Here is a 20,316-nt window from a genome sequence, read left to right on the forward strand (position 1 = left end):
TTGTTGTGAACTGTAAGTCATAGAAATAGAGCACTGTATATCGTGGGAGAGTAGAGTACAATTTATTGTATAGTACTTTTACACAATGTTACGTATATTATACTGTTCAGTTACAAGTTGGCACTGAACTTTGTTTAAAGTATTGATCACTTGAAAGAGTGTTGATTGTCCTATTGTTACCTTGCATGAAGTGTTTTTGTATGATACGCCATTAAAATTGACATTAGACCACACCCAGTGAGTGTTTTTAGTGATCCTTTATTAAGCGGCCACCTGTATTAAGCGGCCAGTTACTCAAGTCCCGAGGGTGGCCGTTATATACAGGTTCGACTGTATCTCAAAGGTTTCGTCGCAGGCATTTAGCCCATTAGGTTTTTTAAAACGTGTTTGCTGGTATAATAAGAGCTGCTTCTCTCATTTCCTTTAACTACTTGTATATAACAATGAACTATTCTCGTTTTGTACACTAAACATGTAAATTGATTGTTTGTTTTACTAACGGAATGTTTTCACTCCGGGGCTGACTGTTTTACAAAGTGTTTCGACGGTTTTAAGAAAATTTTGCCCTCTATGTTAAAAACACGTAATCGCAAGGAGTCCTCGTAAAATAGGGATTCATTTTCATTTGAAAATACGAGTGAAAATAAATCCTTAATTCTGCTCGGCCTCATGCGATTACCTGATATATTTAATTTTAAGGGCATATTTTAAATAGTCGATTTTAAAGTTACTGCTGTACTGATATTTATTAAAAATAGTGTTTGATGATGACGGAAAAAATTGCATGAAGAGATATACACATATTTAGTCTTGAAACAAGCAATAATAACGATGAATACATTGTAATTATATCCTATTTAACGCTTCTGAAATGTATTTATATAGCTTGTATTGTATTCTCTACAAGTACAATCACGCTCGTTGAAAGTCTTTCTCGAGTCAAACAAATGCGACAGCCTCATTAATTATTTCACTGCAAGAACATCTGCTAGCAACACTTCACCTTCTCAGGTTATATATTATAAAGCCAAAGTCGAAATTTAAATTATTTTGGACTCACAAATTCCTACATTTTAGGGGACTGAGACTGAATTTAAAGGGGTTGTATCATGGGGTTTTTGACCTCTTTTGTTAAAAATGGTGAAATAAGACCTTCACATAGCTACAAAATAATTCTAGAACAACGAGAGGAGAGAAATCAAGTCAATTCTTGAAAGGAACAACTCGTACTCTGGTCTAGCGCATTTTGGAAACAAAAGTGCGAAAACTTGAAAAACATTAGCCTAATATTTTTCAAGTTTTAATCCATTCCGACCTACTCTGTCTCTGGCCAGAGGCACTAATCGACAGTTTTATTGCAATGGGGTGATAATTTATAACAAAACTAGACAATTATTTTTTGTTTCTGTTGTCAGACAAACATTTTTGGGTTTTGAAATGCAGCATATTTTCGTGATACTTCCCCTTTAATTTAGGGTCGATATAAAATGGGAGACTTTAATTGTACAGGTAAATACAGGCCTATCTGTCAGCTGCATCTTTCTTGTTAAAGTTTGCCTCGATATGTATTTCGATAAGATTTTTCAAGGCAAACTCGGTATCTTAGAAATACACAAAAAGTCAAAATTTCCATAGGCGAGTACTAATTAAACAGTGAAGTTAGTTTTTATTCGTTCAGTTGATCACGAATAGCTGAACTCGGACAATTTTAAAAAGGTACGTAAAAATTGTAGTGGCAAACGACGACAGCGACGGTAATGACAACGGCGTAAAATAATAGGTTTAACGAGGAAAAACAATCGCTCTGCACGTGCGTTTTAAATTATGGTACATTTCTTTTCCACCCTCTACAAAACAACAACGTGAAATGACCAAATTCGAGGTTTTGTGGAGAACGTGAGCACACGACGGGTGAATTTTCATTCTCTTTCTTAACTTGGACGCCACTCCTACCAATTTAGTTTTTGGACAGTTTGACGTTTTTAAACAAGTCGAACCGGAGTTGAAATAATCGCGAAGGTGCACAAATAAAAAAATAGTTATATTTTCAAGTGAAGTTTTCGTTGACGTTGCCGTTGCCGTCATCGCTGCTTTAAGTTCCCTAGTTCCTTAATCTTTAACAATCGACCAGTTACTTTCTTTTGCTTGTCTTAGCGGACAAGAGTGTACAGTCATTTTGTCATTTTAGCTTTTGACGCCCGTTTAATAGCCTCTGAACTTATATCATATTGATTAAAAAATATTCCCTCGATAACAAAGATCGGGTAGTTGTTTTGAGCAAACACAACCGCCAGCCAGTTTTCCCCCCAAAAAAATTTGCTTTGTTTAAAAATCACCACTTGCTTGATCAAATAAATACGTTTCGAGTGGCCAAGAACTAGGTACCTAACAGAAAGCAGTAGGGAAACCAAGCACTCTGAGGGGCTGTTTACATGCATGGAGGGAGGAAGATCCTAGCGCCCTGAAAGATCCTAGAAGGCCGATCATCCGAGCCCCATATGTTTTCTGTATTCAGTTTACATGCAAAAAGTTGTACTTGGCCCTAGTTCTAGGATCTTCCTAGAGATAGGATCTTCCTAGCTGAGAGATAGGAAGATCCTAGCTCCATGTAAACTACCTTCGCTCGGAAGATAACTAGTACTAGGAACAAAAAAAGAACAAAATGGCGGCAGCCGAGCGTTCAGCTTCTAAAGGCCGACAAGTTTTCTTCTTTTCCTTCTCCACTTGGTAACCACTCCGACCGAAATTTCTGCATGTAAACCAAATGAAAAGTTGTTTCGCCTTCTAGGATCTTCCTAGTGCTAGGATCTTTCTCCCTCCATGTAAACAGCCCCTCATAAATATTCTTTAATCCTGGATCAGGGCGTTTCGAAACTACGCACATTAAAATATTTTTTTGGTCCAAGGACGCGATAGTCTGTCAGGAACGAGATTCAAAAAACTGATGAATTCAGTGGAATTGAATCAGTCTATGTAAGCGTGTATAAGTTTTTTGGTTCAATTTTATCCTTCGTTCAATTTTTCTTTTTCTTTGTTTTATACTCATTATCATACATTACCGTATGCAAAAGCGAAGGAAAAAAAATTGAAACAAGGATAAAATTGAACCGCATAAGCCCGACCCTAGCTCGTCAGATCGAGCGAAGGGCTAACGCTCGAAATGTCAGCACTCAAATCTCTTTACAGTGGCCAATTTACCTTTAGTTATCAACTCTGTTGATAAACCAAACATTTCTTAAAAACAATCTCTGTCGGGGTTTCACAAACTGAATTGTTTGACTTGAATGCTGTTTTGTTGCCACACTGAAACCAAACTACTGGGCCCTTTGCAGGTACAAAATGAAAAGCTACGCACTGGGACATCCAAAACAAAGGAAATTCAAGTTTGATTGGACGACGTCGCTTTGTTTTGAATATCCCAGGGTACAACTTGCTCTCCACATGGCGGAATCTGTACCATGTGACCGTTAGCTGCAAACGGGCCCATTGATTATGAAATCTTCAAGAAGACATTAAAATTTAAATGAGAGAAGCAAGGAAGGCAGTGAAAGCATTTTTGCGATTTGTGAAAATGGAGAATTAACTTGCTTAATTAAAACAACAACAATATATTCGCATAACTGACCAAAGAACATAAGATGGTATTGCATTAAAAATATAGAAATAAAATGCATTGTTAAACTTTTGTCAATCGTAGCGCGCTTCAGTGTATTTTAGAAAGTCAAGGTGCACTTATCGTCTATAAATGTAACTATGGAACTACTGAAATTGTCTAAAATAAAGAGTCATTTGGTGGGACATTAGAGACCAATAGAATGCTTTAATAGAAAAATTGTTTTGGGTTAATTGAAATTCCCTATACAACTTTTCATAATTATGCAAGCCTCACCCTCGTTGGAAGTCTCTCTCGAGTCAAACAAATGCGACAGCCTCTTTAATTATTTCACTGCAAGAACATCTGCTCACTAAGTCAAAAAACAAGTTCTTTTGGACTCACAAATTCCTACATTTTAAGAGTTTGAAATGAGTATATGTATGAACGGACACTGCTGTCATATCTGCCAACTTCATCTTTTCTATTTTATCTTTCTTAAAACTGAATACATTTCAAGACAAACTCGATATCTTAGAAAGACTGACAAAATTTCCATAGGCGAGTACTAATTAAACAGCTAATCTTATTGAATTGCGGTGGATGCGGGTGAACAATTAAGGGCGGTTTTTTTCCCGCGCAATATTTTCCTCGCCTTCATTATCCGCACGCATTGAAATTTTCTCCACGCTAGCTTAATTCCTGGAGTAGGCCAAAAGCCTATATTAGTTGTGGCTAAATGGAGCCCTCGGGTGGTATAGCTATAGAAACTCTAGAGCTCCGATATTCCTGCATTTTTCGGCCCGGAGCTGAGCCCTGGAGACCTGAACCCATTGGGAGCCTGATAGATACGGGCAAGATACGGGTAAACACCTTTCAGAGAAGCACAAAAGGCGCTTTTGTATTGTCACGATTCAGTCACCAATAAGCTATTGAACAAGCCAGTTACAGTTTTAAATCAGTGTGCGGTAAGCCGGTCATGCGTGTCGCAGCTCGTTAAGTGAGTTTGTTCAGTGTATACATGTATACATGCAAGTTTGATTTTGGCGGTTTAACGTGTGCTTGAGAGTGACAATCAAAGTTATTCACCAAAGCTGCAAAGCTAAGGCTAAGTAAGTATCATTTTCACAATATCAAGATATCACATTGAAAATACCAACACAATTTGAACATAGAGTGAAATATTGATAAGCGAAAAAAAAGTACAATTAATTCAAAGAGGCGCTAAGTGACCTCGATCAAATTTATTTAAGCTAACAGCCTACGAACATCAAACTGATCTGTTTTATGCCGTATTTACCACAGGCAATTGCTTCCAAGATGTGGGGAGTTACTTGGGTGCTATCATGTCTCCTGGCTTATGGCTTTTTGCCTACAATTTTAAGGTAGGTCATTTGACCGCGATGACTGTTTCAAATGAACTGTTTTAAGAAAGTCGTAACCTATTCTTCACTCGAGGCCTTGATTTCTCCTAAGCCCAACATCTTTCGTTGAGTTCCCACAACAAAATTATTGACAAGAGCAAGGTTATACTTCAGTTGGAGGGCTCTGTGGCATTTTTTTTAAATTTTTGCCGGGGTCCACTGTGACCATAGAATTGAATACCCCTAATTCACTCTATGTGCTAATTGCTCATTACAAACCAAGAGATATCGATCCTTTGTCATAGTTTTGGAAGTAAAGAATGCATGCCAACGTGAATATGACCAATTCTAAAAGAGACCACTCCCTACAGTACCGGCACATCTGTAATGGGGCAACAAAACCTGCAACGAAGCGAAGAAGGTCGATTAAGCTAGGAAGAAAACTTTTTGCAAACTAAATATAGACAGTGTAAGGATCTAGCGCACTTCTTCGCATGAGTGAGCAATTTTGAAAGCAGAGAGTTGAAAAAGCCGATTGTCATATCTCAAAAAATAAATAAATAAATAAATGACTTTATTAAGTGTCAAAGTATTTAGCGCTGTAGCGCTAATTGGGGACACTAAACCAGTGAAATAAATATGTAAACTGAAAACTGTTAAATGATTTCGATAACAAGAGTGAAGCCAGGCGAGCAAAGGCAAGCACGAGTGATGCGAGACGGGAGTGGCGCAAAAAATAATTATTATAATTTTTTGCGCCCTTCCAGTCGCGGGTGATTCGTGGTTGCCTCCGCTCGCCTGAAAAACGCAAGAAAATAACGCCTGTTCAAAAAATTGTTAGAAACGCTAAAGAAACGCTCTGCTAGCAGGGTACTACTGCACCGACTCCATAGATTAAATTCACGGTGGCATATTATTTTATTTTATTTTATTTTATTTCATTTTTCATATCAGTAAAACACTTCCACAAGGAGCACCAACAAGCGACATGCTTGAAGGAGCTGCAATGAAGATAGCTTCTTTCAATGTACAAATTTTTGGATCAAGGAAAATGAAAAATCAGATGGTTAAAGACGTTCTCGTCAAGGTATAGCTAATTCGTCTGCAATGTAAGGGAAATACATTGAGTTTTGCAATGTCCTTTCTACCGTTAACCCCTTTTAAAGCCCTAACAGTATCAGTATCAAATTTCTCCTTATAATATCAATGCTCATTCAACCCTGAGGTCGTGCGAATTAAGGTTATGATCACCCAAGGTCAATTTTCTTGATATTTTTATAACCTCTTCTCAACACTTATATAAGAAAAGTATGGGGACAAGATAGGAGAATTTGTTCTTTGATATTTGGGGTTAAAGGGTTAAGGCACCACAGTCGAGTTTCGAGTCGTGACTTTAAGGTAAAATTCAACACGGAGCTAGGATGTGAACAGGTTCCTAAGTGGGGTACAGGGGGAAGAGAAAAATCGATCTCCGAACGGAACGAGCCCAATAGCTCACTTGGGACCTATTCATTGGTTAAAAGGAGCTGAAGATAAGATATGAATAAAGGAACAAAGAAAATCGAAAAGGATTACAAAGGGGCAACTACCATATTTTTTAATCTCGTGAACTTTTCGCTGTGCGCAGCTTATCAGTTCCAAATGATGGATCAGAGAAATAAACCTGCAGTGTATGTTTAAGTGCTAAAGTGAACATATGAATTTCCCACTGACCGTTAGTCCTAGTAAGGATATGGGAGATCATACGAGACAAAGAGAAAAATCTTCCACCTCGCCGGCGGGAAAGGAACCCACGACTTGCCGTTTTTTATCAATTTGTTGATCAAAACCGGAGGTTGTGGGCTCAATTCCCGCGGGCGAGGTCGAAGACTTTTTTTTCACTTTACCTCGTATGGTTTCCTAATGTCTTCCTGGGCTAACGCTCAGTAGGAAATTCATGGTATCACTTTAGCACTTCAACATATACTTTAGAGTTAATTCTCAGATCCATCATTTAATTGTGTCCGTTAGTGCTAGTGGCGCAACATTTATTGTTATCAGTTTTAGGGTTGGGCTGCCATATTTACCTTTAAAGAATCTACATAAATCTTTTACAAAGTCTTCTTTTGTTCCCTAGGTCATTTTGAGGTATGATATTATACTTATTCAAGAAATCCGCTCCACCAACGACGGTCCAATCAACGAATTACTGAAGAGAGTAAACAGGTAACAGATAAGAGCGATGATTGTCTTGACTGTCTTTAGGGGGAGCAGGGATGGAACAGTGGTGAGAGCACTTGCCTCCCACCAATGTGGCCCGGGTTCGATTTCCTGACTCGGCGTCATATGTGGGTTGAGTTTGTTGTTGGTTCTCGTCCCTTCTCCGAGGGTTTTTCTCCTGGTTCTCCGGTTTTCCTCCCTCCACAAAAAACAACATTTCCAAATTCCAATTCGATCTGGAATCCTAGGGCCACAGGTTTGTCACAGTCGTCAAAATGCTAAGTGGCACCCTCGTTAAACAAAGTTGATTTTTTTTTATTTATTTTATAACCTGGGTGTATTTTGTACTCTAACTTGTAACGAGGAACTCTTCTCCTCACAATCCATGCCGAGATCCTTCTTCAGCTCCTTTTGTGGATCATATACCGGGGATCTAGGTCCATGCGAATGGAGCAATTATGTCATCAGTTAGCCGTCTATTATCTCGTATCCACTGAGTGTCCATAGAATCATTGAGAATCAGATTAAAATAGACGTCAGCAATATAACCAATCACGTGCTGATAGGGCGGTTCACTTTCACTCATGTTTTTTCAATCCACGATCTCGTTTGCATTTCGTTCCTAAAATTAGTTGGGGATCATTCCGGGGTCAGCTTGAAAAAAAGTGGGGAGCATTTCGGGGTCGCGATGCCGCGTTTGCTTTGGTTTTGCTTTACCATGCTCTGTGATTGGTTTGCAAGACTCGCACCACTTTATTAATTAATTACATCCATTTTGAAATCACTGGTGATCTTTGGAATCTGATTGGTCCAAAATGGTGCAATTTATTCCCAAATTGCATCATTTTTTGCTCTAAATCGCATCTTTTCTTTAGCCCATCAAAATGGAAATGAAGTAACACAAATAGAATATTAATATTGACAATGATACTCTGTGATTTCAAAATGGATGTCATTAAGGTGGCCGAACACAGTTTTTCCATTACACAGTTGTTAGTTAACATTATTTGAAAACTACGTACTTCTGAGTACCCGAAATTAGCATGGTGCAAGATTAACTAAGAAGGAATAAATTTTGATACTTCTTGTTGAACAAGGTGCCGTCGCCATGGCAACGCAGCAAGCTATTAACCGTCCACAAATAATGGTTTTTCTTAATTTTTAGAAAATGCACTCGTTAGATTTTTTCCATATTTTGTATCCAGAAAAATCCACAAAATACTGACATAGTGACGCTGCTTTCATGTAATTTTAACAGACAGATCTCCTGTAAATGTTGGTTTTGCACTTTAATGTTTTTTGAAGATACCCTCTGTTAGATTTTGTTTTTGGTTTGTATGCAAGTTACGCTTTTAGAAAACTACTGTTTTGTCAAATTTCACGAAATTCTAACGAGCGGTTCCTTAGAAAACAGTTTATTTCCATTAAAATAACCAGTCACAATTTTTTGTTCAAATGCGCATGCGTGGCTTTTAATTAGGGTTTCTCAGAAAGATGAAAGGCGTACAAAAAGGCTTAGCTCATTGTGAACTCAATTTCTTTGTTCGGCGATAAATGAAGAAGGATTCACAAACAAGAAACTAAGTTATTTTAAGAGCAAAACTTACCTTTTGGTATAAAATCGAGTGGTCGATAGTATTTGCTTACCACAACCCTAGCGCGCGCTTAATAGCATCACTAACAGAATCTGTAAAGCGCGCGCAAACTGTGTTCGGCCACCTTAAGTGGTAATTGAACTTTGTGTCGTGCAATTTAGGTCTGAAATCATACTTGTGATTTCAAATCAAACTCGCGCTGCGCGCTCGTTTGATTTTGAAATCACGCGTATGATTTCAGACCAAATTGCACTCCACTCAGTTCAATTACCAATATTAACCAATGAGAAATCTTGATTAATCGTGCCTTGCTCGCGCGCATTTTCCCGCGCTTGGTGTTGGCACCGGTGACACGGTGAATTCTGATAGGTTCATTGCGCTTTTTGGGTCTGTCGTGATTGGGCAGAGTAATTACTTTGGTTTTGGTTTTATGACACTCAATTGAAAACCTCTCTTACAGACTCTCCTCTCCACCTGGAGTATACGACATGGCGTTGAGTGAAAGACTTGGGAGGACCGTTAGCAAGGAGCAGTATGCCTTCTTATACAGGTAATACAAGTCTTTTATTTTTTTAATTGTTCCATGGTATTTCCTCCACTATTGTAAATATTTACAACCGTTAAGGGAGGAAAGGAAGATGTGGACAAGACCACGCTATAAGAGATATCAGAGATATCATCTTTGAAAATAAACAACTATGTTGAGTTCCTCGATCGAATATCAAAACGTTTATGTCAATAAGCTGCAAAACGGCAAGGAAATGAAATATGTCGTCTCGATTAAATGTCGTTTTTAGCAATAAACCTACTTCTTGATAGATCAAGTTAAGTAGTACCGTGATCAGTTTCATTTGTTCTTATTTTTTCTCTTTTTTTCCCGTTTATCTTGTCTTCATTGTTGCAAGAAATATTTTCAGTTTCCCTTTTTCTCATATAGTAGTTAATTTTTTCCTTCCACGTACACAAGGATATTAGAACTACATCACATGCATGTGCCCCTTCTAAACACAGGCCCGTAGCAAGGGGAGGGGCAGGGGGGGCTTGAGCCCCTCCAGAATTTTTGGAAGTTAAAAAACAATGTGCTAAAAATATAAAATTAAAACAAAAAAAAATATGCACTGATCAATCAGTCTTAAACTCTGATGCTGAAAGTGCCTTTTCGCAACCTTCAATAATCTGTTTACTACAGTACCTGTCAGTCTCCTTCGCTAACAGTTTGTTTTTATATACAACAACAACAAAGGCGCTTCTACGGTACCTTGCGAATCGGAAATAAAAGCCAAAATGGATCGAAATCAACCAATTTCAAGCAGTGAAAGCTGTTGAAATAAACTGACATCCGCTCATTGATAGCAATATAAATGCCCTTAGTTTATAACAATTTAGTGTTCACGCGTTGTCAAAAGCCACACAAGCATGTCCTCTCAAGAGCCAGGGAAAAAAATTATCCTACAGTTGGATTCTTACTGCCAAATTCCAAATTTAAAATGTGAAAGAAAAATCTGTCGCCGGTTTGCTTATGTCCTCCTTCAAACGTGAAATTAGGAAATTTCATGTGGTAGTCTGCGTAAAAGAAACGGCGAAGAAATGTACCAAAAAGTGTGATGCAGGTGCAAAGTTATTGTTTTGCTTACTAAATCTACTGCTTTATTGATGTTCTCGTTGCATTTTAAACTGCCTATTCGGTCTGTTTTTTGAGTGACCGGCCAGGGGGGGGGGGGGGGGGGGAAGAGTAGTTTTGTTTGACCATTTTTTGTTCGGCCCCTCCAGTTGTTTTAGCCTTGCTACGGGCCTGTAAACACCAATATTTACGGCGTCGGTTTAAAGCGGATAATAGACCCTTATCACTCGGCGGCCATGTTGAGTCTCAGGAGAATAAAAAGCTTTGTTTTTGCACGGCAAGCCTCGCACTGAACTTGCGTCTGGTCGAGGTTTGCCGTGCAAAAACGAAACTTTTTATTCCCACGAGACTCAACATGACCGCCGAGTGATAAGGGTCTATAAGAGATAGTTATGCTCTTGGGTTCGGCTTTTTTTTTTCTCTCCACTAGGACCGACAGCGTTAGCCTTCAAGACAGCTATGTGTTTGATGACGGTGATGAACGCACAAAAAAGGACAAATTCCAAAGGGAACCTTTCATCGTGCGCTTCAGAGGGCACCACTCATGTGAGATGGGTTCTTTTACATCATATACAGAATGTCACCAACCAAGCAGAACGCGCGAAACTGATATCACTCATTCAGTCATTCATTCATTCATTCATTCATTCATTCATTCATTCATTTATTTATTTATTTATTTATTTATTTATTTATTTATTTATTTATTTATTTATTTATTTATTTGCCTTATTACAAAAAAAAAAAACAAAAGAAGAAATGATAGAATTTATAATAATGGCGAAGAGACCTCAAGAAACCACCAGGCTTATATCCAGAAATGGTTATGGCCCGGACTGAACAAGTCGTCTTCTTCCCATACAATCCTTCTAAATTCAAACGGAAAATAGAAATCCCCCTTTTGAGAAATAGGCTTGAAAATTTGTATGCTAGCTCACTTCTGTATGCTCTTTCTATTCGTGATAAAACCATTTCTCCGAAACAAATTGCTTGCGTGTTTACGGAAAAGCTAACCAAGTGTTGCAAAGGCCTACAGCTAAAACTGGTTGGTATTAGCAATAGATTAAGGTGATTTTTAACTAAGCACACTTAAATCGTTTTCTATTTGATTAAGATACGAGTGAGTTCGCAATGGCTGCCATACATACATCGCCCTCCGAAGCTGTTCTTGAGATCGACCGAATGGTTGACGTATACGACGACATTGTCCAACGATGGAAATTGAAAAACGTCATCATCTTAGGTGACTTCAACAGTGGTTGTAGTTACGTTACCAAGTCCAAATGGCCAAAGATAAGGCTCGCTACGGACAGGAGATTTTATTGGCTCTTCTCTGATGACGTGGATACTACCGTTGCAAAGTCTGATTGCCCGTATGACAGGTACGAACGATATTAGTGGTGAAGCACAATAAGGAAAAATGAAAGGTGTATTGTTTTTAATAAGTGACACGGGCAAATTCGGAAAAAGAAAATCCGAGTTCTCCCAACAATGGTCGAATCTATGACCTTCCGATTACTAGTTCGGATGCTTTGCAAGTTAATTGTAATATATCAAACACGAGGAAGAATGTTTCCTCCGATTTCCAAACACCGAGAAGTAGGTTGGAAAAATGAGACGCAGCCCAGTTTTTTTTAACCAACTTTGAGGTGTTTGGAAATAGGAGGAAACGCTCTTTCGAGTGTTTGATATAGCTTCTCAAACTATTGATAATTCTTGGAGAAATTCGAAGCAAAAGTTCACAAAATTTTATGATAATTAAGATCACATTTCCAAACCTCCTTCACGGTAGTGATTTGCTTTGTTTTGACTTTATGAATTATTAATGAGTTTGAGAATGAAAGGAAGAATAATTGTGTATCATTGTTTCTTTTGTCCTTAGGATGGTGGTTGCTGGTCATGACATGATCAGGGGAATTTTCGCGGACAGTGCCAAGGTGTTTCATTATGACAAGGCGTATGGCCTCACTCAAGACGAGGTACTTTGCATGGACATAACTCCTTAGAGGGGGGGGGGGGCTTACTAGAGTGCAGCATTGTGGAATCCCCACAGATAGAGCGGCCCTTCAATTGAGCGAAGAAAGTAATTTCGCATTCGCTTTGGTTTTGCATTACTACGCTCTGTGATTGGTTAACAAACTCACGCCATTTTCTCAACCAATGGGAATTCAAACCAAAACCAGTGGTCTTTTGGCCGCACACGTTTTCCCGCGGTTGGCGCCAGTTCAGTCACATGTATTTGCTTCGAATTCTGATTGGCTCGTTGTGTTGTTTACATCTGTTGTGATTGACCAGAGTAATTACCTTGGTTTTGGTTTTACGACACTCAATTGGACAAGAAACCGCTCTAAAAATGCAGCGCACAAATCTCGCCAATCATCTCATTTTGACACTCAAATGCCTTTTGCGAATACCTGTATATTTATTTGAAATCGTTCTACATTACACACTGAAAATACTACAAAATTTAATCTGCCATGTAAAGGATAATGGTGATACCGCGTATCTGCATTGTCCTTAATCTTTTTATTATCATTATTTTTTTTATGTTTTGTCTACATTGGAGATAATGCAAACACTCGCTATCATCTTTATCCTATACATACTGAAATTGTCGGCAAGGGATGGGTTTAATCTGCTATTATAAAAACACTTATAGAACGTTCCTGACTATATTCATCGTTAATTCTTATGTTCTGTATTAGACGCTGGAATACCTTGGACACCTTATCGTGGATAATGCCCCTCTGAAATCTCTGAATGGGGCGTAATGTGCCCTCGGAAACCAATTTCTAGAAAAGGGCGGTTTTCATTTGAGTGACGTGAAACCAGAACCAAAGTAATTACTTTGGAAAATCACAACAGACGTAAACAACGCAAGGAACCAATCAGAATTCGAAGCAAAAATACATGTAGCCGGCGCCAAGCGCGGGAAAACGCGTGCGAGCGAGGCACCATTGGTTTTGGTCAGGCTTTTCATTGGTTTAGAAAGCGGCGCGACTATTTTTTAACCAATCACGTAGCGTAGTAAAGCTAAGCCAAAACAAATGCTAAATTTCGATTCTCAATTAAAAACCGCTCTACGCCCTGCCTTGGGTTAAATTTCTCTATGCGTGTGTCACGTCCCTCATCCATCCCCGAGCAAATGCAAAGTTTTACTCAAATATCCTGTAAGTTATATTCATCCTTTTTTTTTTTTAGCTCTTTCTCACCTGAAGTAATCAATAGATAACAAATTTCTTTCCCAATATCCCCGCAGGCTGAAGATGTGAGTGATCATTGGCCCATCGAGATACAGCTGAAAGATTACAGTAAGTAACTTTAAATTTACCAGCATTTAGCTCTAGAAAGCTAATTAATTTGTAGATTTCCCCAACACTAGGGCAGGTGCGAAAACAACAAAACACAAAGTCTCCTACCTGCTTACAAACCTAATCCACCTTTTGAACATTGAAAATGTTCAATCCCATCTCTAAGTTCCTTTCCTCCCGCTGGGTTTCGCCTCTACGGGTATTTTACGAATTCACAAAATGACAAGCTCCTAGATGGCGTGATAGCTCAGTTGGTAGAGCACTGCACTGTTATTGTAGAGGTCATGGGCTCGAATCCCGTTCAACCCTGAATTTTTTTTAGGCTTTCTTTTCGCAGATACGTAACTATGAACTCTCACCAAGAGACTATGTGAGAGACTACCTCATAGTCTCTTGCTCTCACTTATTAAAACAGAGAGTTAAAAAATCGCTCTTTTTCTTCAAACTCGAGAAGAGAGGTGTGAATGGTCGAGATTAGTCTCGTACCCAGATTTCCCACGGTCAGAATAAGGGCGAGTGAGCTAGTGAGCTGATGAGCCGAGCGTGAAGTTTCCGCGCGTGGGCTTCGCGTGCAAGAATCTTTACTGCTATTCCTTATTCCCAATGTTCTTATCCACAGCTCAGAACTTTTCTTTTTACAAAAAAAACCCGACTGCTCTCGTAAAACGGACCGAGTTGATCGCACAACTGATTGTTTTCACTTTGTCATAACGTAATTACGGTAGGCAACTTATGATCATCTTGGTAAGTGTAGTCCCGAGAAGGACTGTTAGAGGTGACATCAAAAGACAAAAGTTTGTAGTCGTCAAGTGTTTGTACTGTCTAAATAGACCAACAGACAGATGACTAACAAAGGACGGCAGCTGCTTTGATACATTTTGAGAGTTGATAACATAATAATTTCTTGCTTTTGTTATTAAAGCTTTCAAAGATGAAGAAAAATATTTCTCAGCGTCAATCACAGTCAGGAATCGCGACGACCACATGACCAAAGTCAGTTCCAAACGTGTCTTATATTCTCTGCGCTCAGCTAGGAATCCACTGTTCTCAGAAGGCTTCACATCCACGACCACCTACACAAAATCAGGAAAAATTGACACAATCGTCATTGAGAAATCGGTCGGTGACGCTGATGCGGCTAGAGATGTCATCGATGTTATCCACAAGCACTATCCCAATTTAGTGTCCGTTTCCCAGGTGGCAGTGAGCAGACGTGAGGCGGATAGGATAAAGTTTTACCAGGAAGTGGATTGCTCAGGGGAGGAGTCTGAAGATATAGTGTACCAAATGCTGTCCAATAAGTGCAGTGGTATGAAGATCCCAGAGATCAATGGAGTACAGCTCGTGTGCAGTACATCAAGCCTCTCCTGTCAAATCGGTATAACGGCATCTTTGAGCACATTTAGCCTGTGAAAGGAAGATTCGACAACGTCTTCCTGAGAAATAATGTAAATCGTAAATCGTGTCACTAGTTTTGGTATATACACAAAGCACACTAAAGTACACCAAGCCACAATATGTGATGTATTACATGAAGAATTCACTGTATATTTTGGTGCATTTATGGTATTCACCCATAAACTATATACCCATTTTTGTGCAACGTTAACTCCTACTCGCAGTAAAAAAATATATCATGTATCCAGAACTGTCACTCACAAAATTGCTAGCAAAACTTTCATGGGTCAGCGTACGATGCAATTATCATGCTTTATCTGGGTTGTAACTTAAGGGCCTCTAGTGATACCAGTTTTTGCAATATATGTAAACACTGAACAAGTAACCGGTGACGATATTTCGTTTGTCTTACAAGGAGTATGTTAGACCGTGCTTTTAGCCCCGGATGTGAGCGTGTTTGAGTAGTTCATTAAAACCTTCGAGTTGTATGTATTAATTATGTGCCGAGGTTCTTCTCTTAGCTGTCCCCGTTTGACGCTTGCCTGCTTATACACAACGTCACATCTTATCTATCTATCTGGTCTATTTTGGAAAAGAGTTGGAGGTTTGCGCCCGTTCACTTATGGGATCGTTGAAATGGGGCAATGTCCTTTCAACCTCGTTCCCAAGGCTTTTCGCTTGCATTGGGAACGAGGTTGGTGCCCTTTAAGTCACGTGTTCAAAACAAAATGTACATGATTTGCATTCGCGCGCATGTGCAAGGCGATATCCTGACACGTCTGTGGAAACGCGTTTAACAGCTGAACACAGATGTATCCAAATTATGACACAGGGAAATACATTTCCTAATGTTTTACTCAAATAAAAGCTGGTTTAGCTCCTGTCCATCTGCTTGCAAGAGGGACCTCAAGTCGCTGGATATCGATGTCAACACATCGGAGGACTTGGCGGCTGATAAAGGCAGATGGAGGCATGAGCACCACACTGGCTTGGCCAGGTCTGAAGACAAGCAGCGGCAGACTGCGGAGGAGAAACGCACCCGTCGGAAGAATCACCACCCACCACCTTCATCCAACAGCCCCTTCACCTGCACCACCTGTGGCAGAATCTGCCCGTCCCGCATCGGTCTGCACAGCCACAGCAGACGATGCTCTAACCCCAGTGCAGATCCATGATCTCCCGAGATCCACGGATGCCGGTGAATAGTGTGATGATGATGATGATGATGATGATGATGATATCGTTTATGTCTCAGTTCATGAGTGTAAAAGATCTTCTGGAAAAGGGTCTTTCATCATAATACTACGGGAAATAATGGACACTTTTTTAAGAATAGGTATTCCCCGCGTTCAAGTATAGTATCTTTCGGTGGTATTCCAGGGACGGTTTCCATTTAACCAAATTTTTCTGTTCAATCGGTTGAAATATGAATGGGACACACGGATCAAACAGAATTTTTCTGGAACAAAAGGCCAACCTTTGGAGTTACTCCGCTTTTTCTGTTCCAACAGGATGACACGGAAGCTACCGTTCTTTTTGAACCATCATTGGCCATCGCGTTGCCGGGTTTTTGATCTACCATTCTCAAACTCATTAATAATTCATGAAGAGAAAACAAAGGAAATCACTACCGTGAAGGAGGTTTGGAAATGTGATCTTAATTATCATTAAATTTTGTGAACTTTTGCTTCAATAATTATCAGTAGTTTGAGAAGCTATATCAAACACTTGAAAGAGTGTTTCCTCCCATTTCCAAACACCTCGAAGTTGGTTAAAAAAAAAAAACTCGGCTGCGCCTCGTTTTTCCAACCTACCTCTCGGTGTTTGGAAATCGGAGGAAACACTCTTCCTCGTGTTTGACCTATTACATCAGAATGCAGATTTGGAACTGACAACGAGGTCCTTTGCCCGGATGGAAAAAAAAGCCTTTCCGTAATTTCCAACGGAAAAATTTGGATCAGTGAAAGGTATAAACTGTACGCATCAGAAGTTACACTGTCGGCCCACTGGCTGCTGCTCTTTTCCAAAGTGAGCTATCGACCTTTACCACAGTAATTTTAAATTTTGATATAGGCCTGAGGTAACGAAAATATATCCACACTGCTGAAAATAGCACCTTAAAATTATTAATTGAAGCCAAGATTGATTATGATTCATAAACTCACGGAAAATTAATAGACGTTTCTATGGAAACGGACAAGATTTGTCCGTTTCCACTGACAATCACCTTAACGGAACTATATCTTGGCTATTTTAAGAGACAAGGCTTTAAAATTTCGCCATTTTGCTGAATTTGAAGGTATTCTTTTCAACAGTATTTACGGAGTGACGTTCTCTGGCCAACATCAAATTTCAAATCACTGTGATAAAACAGAATTGCGTTGTGTTTGTGCCACTTATTCTACTCTCACATTCTATTCCAGAATCAAATTCGTCCCCGCGAAAAATCATGTCAAATTTCTCCTTGTAATATCAATGCTTATCCAACCCCTGAGGTCATGAGAATTAAGGATATGATCACCCAAGGTAAATTTTCTTGATATTTTAACAACTTTTCCACATTACTTTTATAAGAAAAGTATGGGACAAGATGGCAGAATTTGTTCTTTGATATTAGGTGTTTAAAGGGTTTAAAAGCACACTAACCCTCGGTTTTCCTTTTGGATCGTGAAACGATGGGAGAAAGTACTGAATGTCACAAAAGTGAGACAGTTTGAGGTCGCGTCCCACGCTGGCGTCGATTTATAATGAAAATTCACCGGATTCCCACTCTTTGAAAGTCCGCTAGAATCATTTGCCTAGAGTAGATAAGAAATCAATCAAGAGGAAGGGTCCAAAATAAGATGGATGGTGAAATGTAACCCTCGTTGTTCTGAACTCGCATGCTTCCACGCAAAGATTCACGAGGGAAAGCTAGGACATCACGCGAACTACAAGTTGAGTACACAAGAAAGATGTACACACTTTTCAGATTTATACGTAAGAATCACATTAACACACATATCCTGTTAGCAGAGTCACTTCGATCTTTCTAGATAAGCCTTCCTCTTTCCCGACCTATCTAGGAAAGATCGAAGCGACTCTCTATAGCGCAAGCATGCGGGGTACATGTATAACACACCCGCATCAACTCACAAAAAAGTAAAACCTATTGTTGTCTGGAACGCCTTGAAACAGACAATTCTCATTGGCTAAAAAAGCTTTATCACTTCAGACAATACCCGCGCTCTCTCCAAACACTACTCTTATTACAGTAAACAATCGACGATCACGCTACAGCAAATAAAAACCCCCGGGGGAGGGACTCTCTTATGAAAGGGGCGGGGATGCTCGTCGGAAATTTTGAATTAATCCCCTAAATATAAAGGAGACCAATCTGGGCATGGCCCAAACGTTTTTGACCCCCTAAAAGAGACCATTTTAAAACACAGACAAATAAAAAATACAGTTACTTTTCGCGTGCAACCCTAAACGAGGACTTCACGGCTAAATATAATGACGTTTTCTCCAGAACACCCTAAGTGAGACCAAAATCCGAAATTTACACCCCTAAGCGAGACGACGAGCATCCCCGCCCCTTTCATATAAGAGTCTCCCCCCCCCCCCCCCCCGAGTAAAAAACTTTGTACAGTTTTAGAAATATCATGCTGTACACCTTTTGTGGTTTTCTTAATTCTTGTCTCTGGGCAATTTGTTGTTTGTCTCCGTGCTTGGAGTTAAGATAAATCTTAGATCTTTTCTCTTGTTTTAGTATTGGTAGTTTTGTTCAATACAGTTCCCTGGCGACACATAAATATTATTTATAACTGTGTTTAAAATATATATTGCTGGTGTGATCTTAAAAGGGAGGTCGAATATAATTTGCCGCTGTAAAATGAGTTCCGACACATGTAATCGAGTGTTTGACGTAAACATGGCAACATTAATAGTGGCCATTGCGTTGAAAACATCTTAAGTGACCCTATAACAAGAATAGAAATTTAAATTTTTAAAATTTAATTTTAATGTCATTGAAACTTTCCCTCCCCACCCACCCCCACCGCGGAAAACGTAAACGAGAAGAACTTGCACAAGCAAATCGGCTCATGTATAGGAAAACAAAAGTGCTGAAAAGTCGGCCTTACATGGCCTTAGAGTGACGGAAGATTGCAACTGAAGTACACTCCCTCAAATTATAGCGGCCTGCAAAAGCAGACACAATTAGTCAGAAAAAGCGTTCTGCTCTCGCAGGCTATTCAGATGACCATTTCGTTCCCGTTTTCAGTCATTCGTTCGCCATTCCCCGATCGATGAAGAGTTCCTCAGTGGGACTGCGTGAAAATGTTAGAGAAGGAAGTCTGAAATTGGCAAACCTGTGGATGACCTCAAGAGTATGTCTTTAATTGAGCAAACATGAAATATAGCAAGCTTGTAGAACTGCCTGATGTTGAAGGCGTTTCGTTGAGAGGTATCTTTGATATTATGGTTAATATACATAGGGGCAGGGGGAGGGAAGGTGGGCGGTGAGGAAAGCAGTCGCCGCTCGCCATTTGACTCGTGATCGCTCAGTTTCTGGATTCTTCCCAGCGGATTTTCGTGCCAAAGAGGGACGGACTGTTTGCAGTCCACCCCTTAGGAACCTTTATCGAGCACAAAAACGTGTCAAAACCAAGCGCAAGTCTTTGACCTTGTCAAAGATAGCAACAGTGACAGTTACATATAGGCAATTTTATTTTTTCCATTGAGAGGATGGATAAATGACTTCCTTAGCCCCCAGTCGGCTTGCCCTTCTTTGTGGACTCTGTGATTTATTTTGCACTGCTATTTTTAGTATTGCATGCTAACTGATGATAGGCGCTGCTCAATTGCACGAGGATTGATCATTTCGTCAAGTTCGACAGCCGTTTGACCTCAGCTCCTGCTCTCACCCACTAACCTACTTCCTGTTGACGTGAATAAACAATATACCAACAGAAGTGCCTATCCGTCTGAGAAGAAAATTATTAAACCAACGACAACCGTGGATTTCTCTCTACTGTGATTCACGTGTCTGTAAAATTTGCAGCGGTTGTCGGAACGCACTTTTAATGCAGTTTAATGACCTCAATCAATAATGTTTGTATTGGAGAGTCGGCGAGTACGCGATTCTTTTGCTAAACAGTCAGATCCAAATTTGCTGTGGCTGTTTTGAAGGAAGTTACCCTGGGTACCAAGGGTTTTTTCTCGCAAGCGGCGAGAACACTTTTTCGGCATCCAG

The 20,316-nt window shown here is 39.6% G+C and overlaps 1 protein-coding gene across 1 annotated transcript; it reads left to right on the forward strand.

Annotated features, from left to right (window-relative positions):
• Positions 1–4,768: 4,768 nt before the first annotated feature.
• Positions 4,769–15,576, forward strand: LOC146474213 (deoxyribonuclease-1-like). The gene is made up of 9 exons (XM_085117501.1): positions 4,769–4,977; positions 5,911–6,043; positions 7,073–7,161; positions 9,211–9,300; positions 10,802–10,917; positions 11,486–11,753; positions 12,254–12,350; positions 13,631–13,682; positions 14,605–15,576. The coding sequence occupies exons 1-9, from the start codon at positions 4,880–4,882 to the stop codon at positions 15,093–15,095; spliced, it is 1,434 nt and encodes a 477-aa protein (XP_084973627.1). The 5' UTR covers positions 4,769–4,879; the 3' UTR covers positions 15,096–15,576.
• The last annotated feature ends 4,740 nt before the right edge of the window (positions 15,577–20,316 follow it).

The sequence above is a fragment of the Pavona decussata genome, unplaced genomic scaffold (assembly GCF_977016875.1).
Source record: "Pavona decussata unplaced genomic scaffold, jaPavDecu1.1 SCAFFOLD_91, whole genome shotgun sequence".
Taxonomy (NCBI): Eukaryota; Metazoa; Cnidaria; class Anthozoa; order Scleractinia; family Agariciidae; genus Pavona; species Pavona decussata.